At 47.7% G+C, this 10,023-nt stretch overlaps 1 protein-coding gene across 1 annotated transcript; it reads right to left on the reverse strand.

Moving 5' to 3' along the window:
• Positions 1-3,139: 3,139 nt before the first annotated feature.
• On the reverse strand, positions 3,140-6,810 carry LOC142583085 (uncharacterized). Its single transcript, XM_075693378.1, has 2 exons — positions 5,498-6,810; positions 3,140-4,425 (listed from the first exon to the last, which is right to left on the reverse strand). Exons 1-2 carry the CDS (start codon positions 6,688-6,690, stop codon positions 3,480-3,482), a joined length of 2,139 nt encoding a protein of 712 aa, XP_075549493.1. The 5' UTR covers positions 6,691-6,810; the 3' UTR covers positions 3,140-3,479.
• Positions 6,811-10,023: the final 3,213 nt, after the last annotated feature.

Here is a 10,023-nt window from a genome sequence, read left to right on the forward strand (position 1 = left end):
GGCCCCGGATACCTTACAAAACGCCTCTGTAATGGCAAGCACAACCTCCACATTTTTTTTATCGACGCAAAAATACGCAATTTCATCGGCATAGACCAGCACACGAACTTTGATGGCAGTCTGAGGCCGTGAAAATTTTTCTCTCGTCCAATACTCCTGCATAATAGTTCAAAACAGTAGAGGGGACAAAGGACTCCCTTGGCACACAGACGACTTCCCACACAGACTAGCATTCATAATGCGCGATCGATACTTGAATGTGTAAATAGATGACTCAAGAATGATGGCCATCACACAAATAGATTCGGCTAAACCATTTGATAGAGTACACCATCATTTTAATTTCAAGTATTATAGATTGCTAACATAGGCTCCCGAATTTAAAAGGGTATAAGCATTTGTTATACATTTGTTAGCATTTGTTAAGGGTTTTACAATGTTGATCTTTAATGGTTCCCTCTCACTGAGCTATTGCACAACATTGCTTGGCAATTAGCGGCAAGTATGGGATGCACACGGATTCTGAGAGCTGTGGCCTCTGTGCATGTATTTCGGAGGCCATAACAACTAATACTGCGCAGGACATGAATTACGTTGTGTGCATCACATAGAAATTGCTCCTGACAAGAATGGCGGTCATTGTCATTGCCAATTCAACTGACAATAACAATAGACAATGTCATTGTCAATTAGTCATTGTCATGCTCGTGCAAACACAGTCAGCCGCAAAAGGAGATTTACATGACAGTGATGATAAGCCTCAAACCTCGCACATACCCGCAATAGAGGATACGCTAAGAATAAAGCTGCAGGTTGAAAACAACGTCGAAAGCATTGACACCGTCATTACCGACAGTGACATCGCACAGACAATGGCACGCAGCTTACACGGTAGCCCACACTATTCGCAGATGTCGAATGCCCTATATATATTGTTTAAGCAGATGTACAGAGAAAATTTAATCGCTCAAATCTTGTGGGTGGCACTGCGTCATTTCGCTTTTGACATCAACTGCATTAAAGTTTTGGCCTCACAGCTTGTTTGAATGTTCCAGCTGTGATATTCAAAAAACGAGTCATAGAGCCTTCAAAGCATGAAATTTTCAGCACAGCAACTGCCTCTGGTCCTCTGCGGCATAAATATTCATTTATATTGGCAAACAAAATTTAAAAAAAAAACGAGCACAAACTTTAGGCCAAGCAATTCCTGATAAAAGGGCCCATAAAATTATGTATTTTAGCCAAATAAATATCGCTTACTTTGAAAGGTGGAGCCTTTCAAAGAGCCACCGCGTAGATAGGCCCCGCAAAGAGGCACGGGCGGCGTCACAGGAGGTTGGCTTGCAGCAGGCAGCTGTGTGACGCCATGCGCCCTCCTAGTTCCTTTTCGCTCCTCCAAGCCTGCAACAGCTCTGACACGCTACTCATCAACTCAGTACTCTTAGACGCTTTCAATGCTTCGCCTTCAAGCGAAACTGAATTTTATTGCTCCACCACAACACAGATAACTCAGGTGGCGCCACCATACAGCTTTAACGGTATAGGTGGCGACCGCTATGCTTACGTAGAGGAAGGGAAGAACAAATGACCATTTCATTAGACCCCGTCGGGCCTGCGAAAGTGACAAAGATGGGAATAATGGATGTATCGCATTACTGGCGAGACTCACATTAAACACAGTGTTTTACGCGTTACAATTAGAGAAACGGCGCACGGAGCGAAAGGCGGCATTGATAAATTTGTAATTTCGGGCTTTACCACTGAATCGTTGTTCGATCACGCTTTATTTGTTAAATAGTGACGTCCAAATTACATTCTTAAAGCTATCTTCGACCCCTGCAGTCACCACCTGTCGACATAGCATGCGCACGGTCTGCGAGTTTCATAACGCACAAGTGACGACGAAGGCATCACGAGCGAACACTGGTGGCAGGCATGACGGAGGAACGGGATAAGTTCTAAATCAAAATTGAAAATCCAACAGTTCAAAATATAGCCGCCACATACATGTTCTGAGAGGTCTGATGGGGGGGGGGGGGGTATTCTGTAAAAGTCCACCTAGTGCACTGTCCATTTCGGCAGCTACTGATTGGATGCAGCTGTACGAGCGAGGAGGAGACGAGCGGCCCTAGCCAATCAGCAGCGGCCGAAATGGACAGTCCACTAGGTGGACTCTTACAGAATACCCCCCTGGTCTATTGCGTGTACGTTGCGGCAGTTCGTAGAAACGCGAAGTATCAACGCTGGTTGCGTTTACGGCAGTTTGCGGCAGGCCAAACCAAGCGGCCCTTGGAATCAAGCTATTCACCGTCCTATAATTCTGGTTGGTCATTCCAGACTTAGTGTCTCAAAGCAATTGCATATGACTTAACTGAGGGGCGTTAGGCTCAGCACACTATCAACTTTATTTGTTCCCAACCAAAACCTTCCAAAGTTCGAACAAACTTAAGGAAGTTCATGAATTCTGAAATGTTGGGAATTTATAGACTATAAATATATTATGGAGATTGGAAAGCTTAGAGCCCATGAGAACGCTTGGCACTAATTCACACCTACCGTTTTTTCTTGTATACACGTACGAAAAGTAAAACCCTTGGATATCGAAGTTACCCTATCTTCAGTTAGTCAGCACGGTAGCCTTTAAGAAATATGCGAGCGACTGGAGACGCCTTCTTCAATGGTGCAGATGTCAATTTCAACGCCCACAGCTAGCGCTGCAGCTTTCCACTGCGAAGCAAGGCAACCGATATCTTTGTGCTGCTCACGCTCTCTTCTACAAGCAATCCTTGCGAGCAGCGGCAGCTAGACGTATGCAGAAAACGTGTGATAGTCATCCTTGCATATTTATTCTCGTAGCCGCCGCGGCGTAATTCTATGTGTTTTATGCATCGCAGTGTTTCAGAAATAAGCGCAAACTCCTCATAGACTCGCATAGACACGCATCACATAGACCGCCGCTTAGACTCGCGTCATAGACTCGCACCACGCAGAGCTGTGAGCGGCGATGGGAGAGCTTCTTCGCCTCCGCAGTTCATATTGTCAACTTCGTGACTGCAGAGCATCAATATCGGCTGTTAACGAATAATTGTGTTTTACCAGCACTGGCATTCGAGCTTGTAGTTCAGAGCGTTGGGCGCGGATGCTGCATTACACCCATCGCTTTTGGGGATAGTCACACGCATACGACGTTGAATGCGACGCCTCTTTGGAGCGAAGGACATAATTTTAATGCATGCGAAATCTACGCGTCGTGCAAATAACAACGACCGGGGATGGGCCAGTATTTCGCGAAACTCCACTTTCTCAAGCTATCAGGAGGCATTCAGAGCGCTATAATATGGTCGACTGATAATACGCCTTCCCAGAGATGGATCTATACGTGTGTTCTGGAATACGAGATATACGCGAACACGTCATCTTACTGCAGCCAACCTTTATTGCAGAAGTTGCGGAAACCATCTTCGTTTGCAGCGGAGAAGTCAGGCACGCGGCGTGACGACGTCACTCACACGTAGGTAACGCGCAATCGCTCGCCAACAGTCCTTGTTTAGAGCGTCCGCCTGGGTGACTCCTCTAGGGTGACACTCGAGAACGTCCTGCCGAACAACGCCAGTGAGTACAAGGTAGTTGTCGCGCAAGTAATTTTGAGCAGACTTCAACAGTGGCATCACCTCAGCCTCCGTCCTACCGGTGACCTCGACTAGTTCGCGGCGGAAACCTGGGTTGTTAAAGAAGAGCTCGAAAGCTTCGGCGGACTGCTTGTCCAGTACGGGGTGCTCTGCAAACTCTACAGCTCGGTATAACGTGCTGCGGTTCCTTCGCAGCTTTTCGAGGACATCGAAACTTATGGAGCAGTCTGAACGGAAGCGGAAAGGCAAGTCATAGTACGTGATGCGCCTGTTGTTCGACATGCCGCGATAAATCTCCTCCATCTGGTGTGTGGTAACACACCGCGTGTGAGTCATGTCCACACGAGTGACTGTCTCGTTTCGAGTCAGGAAGAACGCGATAGCCTCCGCAGTGTTGTTCGTCACTTTCCCGTAGATTTCAATGGATAGACCGTCAAGGCACCTGTTTTCAGCGAGGGCATGTAAGGCGTATTGAGCAAACGGCTGAGGACAGTGAAGCCGCAGGTATAGAAGGCGTCGACTGCTCTTGAGCATTTCGCAGATTGACGCGGCATTTGTGTCTATCCTCACTCCGAGGGCAAGATCAAGAGAACGCACGTAGCTCTGCGCAATGGTATCGCAAAGTGAACTCATGGTGGCTTCTGACAATTGCGTGGTTTCGTTTAGATGTAGCTCTTGGGGACAGGTGGAAAGAGAAAGCAGGGCCGTCGACAAGCCTGGGAGGTCAGCCTCCACCCAAGGAAGTTGGACACGGTTGTAGCTTCCGTTCCTGGTCAGCTGCTCGGCTAAGGCCACTCTGAAAGAGAGAGATATATGGAGTGCAATCTTCATTAGAGGGGCCGTAATGAGCAGCACTAAGTTACTCGCCAGGTTGAAGTAAAATACTGCTTATCGGTATGGAAGACGCAGAAGACGAATGCAATTAGGTGCAGAAGGCGAATGTAATACGAGGCAATGAAAGCTTTGCTTTTCTCAGGGTCAAAACACCGACTGCACCAAGCGGCCGCCACTGATGACGCACGCTAAACCAGAGCAAGATGCGCTACAAATTATGGCCCTTCGAAACTTGTGAAGCAGAGAACATCCAAGCAGTAAGCTCGTTCTGTCAGCACAAAATGAGGAGTTCTGTCTGTCAGCAAGTCATGGAACTTGACAAACTGCTGTTGCTTAACCCCTCTGACATGATTTCTTGACGATAATTCTTGTTCGGCCTCGAAGAATAGTGAAAAAGTAGTAGACAAGAAAGAACTTAAACGGAAAGTAGCCATACTATTTTATATTTTCATATTTCTCATGGACTGGAAAGAAATTATGGAAGTTTTCCACAGGACAACGAATGCACCATTCAACCACGTAAGTAACGCCAAACCTTAATTTAGGTGAATTTAAAGGGTAACATGAAACAGTTAGAGTGAAGTAACAAAGTACCTAGCTGCGCAGATTTTATATCTAGTGTCGTATTTCTTTATTTTGTGGGTCTTGTTTATAATACGATCGATATCGTAATAAAGAAAGTTTACATTCTGCGCCTTCTTGTATGTACTGTATGCCTGCGTCTCCTCTTTATGGTGTGGCAGCCAAAGCTTAGCTGCTCACTAATTATAATAATAAATTACGATCCACCTCTTGCTGTAGTCTCGGTCTGTAGCGCTTCTACTCTTGCATGTACTACGGGAAGCATCGACTCTCGACAGGGCACTTTGGGAGTGCTCGTGGAATGCTCGTGTTCTCTCACAAGAATTCGCCACTGCATAGAGCGCTGCTTCGGACCGCTTCACTACATTGGTGGTGCCCTCAAAATATCGATGAAAATGGTTCCTTTCTTACCCTACAGAAGATAGAAAAATAATGAACTATTTTGTTCATACCTTTCCTCCGCCTTAAGTGCACAGTCTGGACTAAGGCTCAACTCCTTCAGCGTCTTGTTCGTCACAAGTGCGTCACAGATGACTGAGATTTCTCTCATCCGCAGTGACCTACTGGTCAGCTCTACACGTTCAAGAGAGCTGTTCTGAGAAAGTGCTTTCGCAAAGTTCGTTAAGCCGCAGTCGGTTTGAAAATCATAAAGCTCGAGCTGCTTGAGGGAGACGTTCTTCCGGAGTGCGGACGCCAATGTTTGTTCGCAGTGTGGAAGTATTTTGGCGAATATTACATGTAGTTCCCTAAGCGTCGTGTTTTTCTCGAGCGCCGCAAACAAGGGGGTAGGAGAAGAGTCGTCCAATTCCACCTCCAAAGTAGTCAATGCCTTGCTTCGCATCACGACTTCGGCAAGTGTTGAAATCTCCCGTTCTGGGATATTTATTGTCAGTCCATTCAATACCGCCGACACTTCCAAAATTTGCCTAACGAAGTGCGCACCGGTGACAGAGTCTTCTATATCGTTCGCTGTACCGAGCGACAGCGAATCGCAGCTCGTAAGGCACGCCACAGCTTTCGTAAAATTGAGCGGGTACCTACGGAACACGCAGGAAAAGTCTTTTATGGTGTTTCTGTTCCGTTGCAGCATCGTGCCAAGTTCGGCCGTGAACTTTTCGTCCCCTTCGCCGTAGACGTACAACTTCTGCACCGAGCACAGCGAGTCAAAACCTTCGATGGTGTGTAGTTTTCCTTTACGTCGCGCTTCGTCGAACGAGATCTTGTGAACGGACAAGGAGCGCATGACACGAACCGCTGCTTCTGGCGCCGGTGACGAAGGGCGTAGATTGATAGCGTACGTCGTCTGGTCGCCGCTCTCGTAGGCGTCGTGGGCGTAGCAGACGCTCAATTCCTCGATGCAAGAGTGGCGTTCGAGGAGCCTCGTGACGAAGAACGCCGCGTCGCGAGAGACGACGTCGGGATCTTCGACGATGGTCATGTTGGAGAGCGAAGAGAGGCGCAGACTGCCCCGCGGTGCCTCGACGAGCTCGTACACGAGCCCTTGGAGAACTTGGTTCCACTGCGTCAACTTACTGTTAAGCCAGCACCTTTTGTCCGGCAGTGCCGCGCTACAGGGCCGATCGAAGTCTAGCTTGCCTTTGCAAGGGCTAGTTGTGACGCCAGCTGCTGCCGTCGTTGTTGCCATTGCCAAATTCCACAAATGCTTCGCAGAATCTCGCGGAGCTCCCGGTATGATCTATTCAGCTGCCTGAATAATAACTGTCGGCACGCCAAGCTCCTACTAACCCTATTCGTGGTTACGAACAAAAAAGGATGATAATGATGATAATGAGATTTCTGCTCAATCAGCTCGTTGGGGAAGATGACGATTAACTGTATGAAGTATCAAATTTCATAATACTAAAAATATATACGCGTATATTGCAGAAGTTTTCGCGCAGGCGCTTAGTTTCTTCTCTATAACACCATTGGGAATGTGTGTCAGTGGTTGACGCACACGATGGCACAACCGATGATCAAAAAAACAACTGGATTTATTTGCGATGGTAGCAGATTGCACGATCAGCTCTCGGCGAGCGCGTCCTCCTGCTCCGAACGTTCGTCCTCACGTGATGCGTGACGCCTTCATCCACCTCGTTCGCCAGTAGCTTGGCATCCTTAAGTAAGTAAGTAAGTAAGTGGTCCCGATCCCTTTTGACTCGGGGCAGGCGTTTGTCAACGCCACAGGAGATGTTCAGAGTACAAGAAGGAAAGAAAGTAAGGAGAGAAAGAACATAAAACACAGTTTTGTCACAGTCACAGTCTGTGAGTCCGTCTGGTTGGTCCGGTTTGTTGTCTTCTAGGCACCAGTCACCTCGGATTTCACCAAAGCCACGACAATCCAATCCACCAGCAATGCCGGTTCAAGTCAGCGCGTCTCAGCTGCGTCACTGCCTGGTATGGCCTGGTCGGCCGTCTGTATTTTAGGAGCTCGTGTAGCTGAGGAGGTCGGCATCAGCGGCCACTCGCTGTGACTGGGCGGCTCTAGCCGGGCGATATCTGTATGGGGGTTTCCTTCACCTATTCGGCTCGCCTGCCCACTCGTTCCCACTGTTCTAGCCGGATCTTCGTAGTCTCGGCGCGTGCAGTTCGGTCCTCCTCGGTGAGACCAGTCAGCGCCAGGCTCTCAGCCGGGGAGCACGATCGGGGAACTGCGGAAAGTCTCGGACATTGTTGTAGCACGTGAAGAAGGGTTTCTTCTGGTGCACCGCACAAGCGGCACGTCGGATCCACGCCGAATAGTTCGTGGCGGGGTTGGTCTGTGAGGAGAGCGCCTGTGCGGGCTGGAAACAGCAGGGCGCTGCCTCTATCTCCTCGGTAGTCTGGTGACGGGCACGGTTCCGGCTTGTGGTGGTAATATAGTGCCAGGCTTTGCTTTTTTGCCACTGTCGTGCGCCAAATCGTTTTTTCAGCCTCATTGATTTCCTTGATGACTGCCTTGCGCCAATCTGCCTCCGTCTTAGTGTCGTGTTGTTTTGAATTTTCGCTGTATTTCGTGTCTAGGAACGTGTATTTCCGAATCCAAGTCGTCTTGATGTTTTTGTATCTTAGGTGTAGGTACATTCTGCGTCTGTAATTTGTGTTTGCCCTGAATTTGAGTCTTCCGGCATATTGTAATTTGGACCGCGCCTCCCTTGCCTCGTACGAGGAGCAGCTCATTTCAATGCTTACTGCTGTATTTGCAGTCGCTATGTTGCCCCCTAGCGGCCAACGGCCTAGTTCTGTTTGGTGACGCTCCAGGCATGTTATGGTTTCACTGGAGTAGGCCAGCACATCGTCTGCGTATGTTGTCGCTGGTACTGCAACTCCCTCCCGCTTGCCGGCAGGTGCCGCTAGTCCCTCGGCCAACATAAAACCCCTTGATAAGTTGAAAGTAGCGACACTCTCTTCCTCACGGCGCTTTCCTCCTCGATTCTCCTCACCCGCCGGCTGCGCACGGCCCGCTTTTCCTCCTGGGCTCCCGCGGACGGGCCGCAGGATTCTATGGAGGCGTGTTATTTTGGGCCAGTCGCGCGCCCCAGTGGGGTTGAAAATTTTGAGAAATGCTAATAACAGCATTGATAATGCTGGCGGCAACGTTTGTGAGGAGTTTGGTTTTTTCTTAAAGCCGTATGAACGGGGCATACCGATGTAAAGGGAGCTTTGAGGCGACTTCTATACTCCAGACAATTTTTCTGCCACATGATCAGATGCCTTACTTCGTGCGTCTGATATAGTATTGCTTGTGACATCCCTTTGTGTGTGGCTTAATAAGCGAAAGCCTTACACCTCTGTTTCAAGGTCCCGTTGTGAGCTACAGAAAATATCCCGGGACCGAAGGAAGGCGGGAAGCGAACTAAAGCATGCGCAACCGCTATAAGAGATGATTAATGATTAGCAAAGTAATGATTGATTAGTGATTGCATTAAGATAAATTCAGGTGTATTAAGGAGGATTTTAAGGTGGATTAAAGTTGATGAAGATGCGTTAGGGTGAATGAAAGTCGATGAAGATGCGTTAGGGTGAATGAAAGTCGATGAAGATGCATTAGGGTGAATGAAGGTGCATAAAGGAGGACTAGGTTGGATTAAGGTCGATGAAGGTAAATTAGGGTGGATGAAGGTGCGTTGAGGTGCATTAAGGACGATTATAGTGGATTAGGGTGGATTAAAGTGCATGAAGAAAGTTAAGGGTCGATTAAGAAGGATGAGGGTGCATTAAGGAGGATTATGGTGGGCTAGGGTGAATTAAAGTGAATGAAGGAGGCTTAGGGTGGACTAAGGTAGATGAATGTGGATTAGGGTGAATTAAGGAGGATTAAAGTGCATTAAGGAGGGTTAGAGTAGATTAAGGTCGATGAAGGTGGATTAGGGTGCGTTAAGGAGGACTTTCGTGGATTATGGTGGATTAAGGTGAATGAAGGAGGATTAAGGTCGACGAATGTGGACTCGATGGATTAGTGTGCCTAATGTGGACCAATTATGGTAGACTAATCGGCCTTAATACTCAGTGAACCCTAATTCACCTTAGTCCAGCCTATTCCACCTTAATGCTCCTTCATCCACCTTAATCGAGCTTAATACTCCCAATCCACCTTAATACAACCTAATCAACCTACATCGCCCCTAATGCACCTTAGCCTACCCTATATGATCTTAATCCTCTTTTATTAACCCTAATCCATCATAATCCGCCTTAATCCCTTCTCGTCCACCTTAATCCTTATTCATGCACTTTAATCAGACTTAACGGTCCCAATCTACCTTAACATGCCCTAATCCAGCTCTATCAAATATAATCCAGCTCCATGATCCCTAATCCTCCTTAATCTACCCTAACCGGTCTTAATCCTCCTTTATCAACCCTAATTCACCTTAATCCGCATTAATTGACCTTAATCTTCCTATAGCCACCTTAATCCACCATAATCCTTGTTCATGCACCATAATCCACCCTAATCGGTCTTAATACCCTTTCATCAACCCTTAATCCACAATAT

Source organism: Dermacentor variabilis, chromosome 5 (genome assembly GCF_050947875.1).
Source record: "Dermacentor variabilis isolate Ectoservices chromosome 5, ASM5094787v1, whole genome shotgun sequence".
Classification (NCBI taxonomy): Eukaryota; Metazoa; Arthropoda; class Arachnida; order Ixodida; family Ixodidae; genus Dermacentor; species Dermacentor variabilis.

Excerpts from the sequence above, each read along its gene's own strand:
- LOC142583085 (XM_075693378.1), bottom strand. The coding sequence starts at position 6,690 with ATGGCAACAACGACGGCAGCAGCTGGCGTCACAACTAGCCCTTGCAAA. Across the intron at positions 4,426-5,497 it reads GCACTTAAGGCGGAGGAAAG|AGTGGCCTTAGCCGAGCAGC; the intron begins GTATGAACAAAA and ends TCTCTCTTTCAG.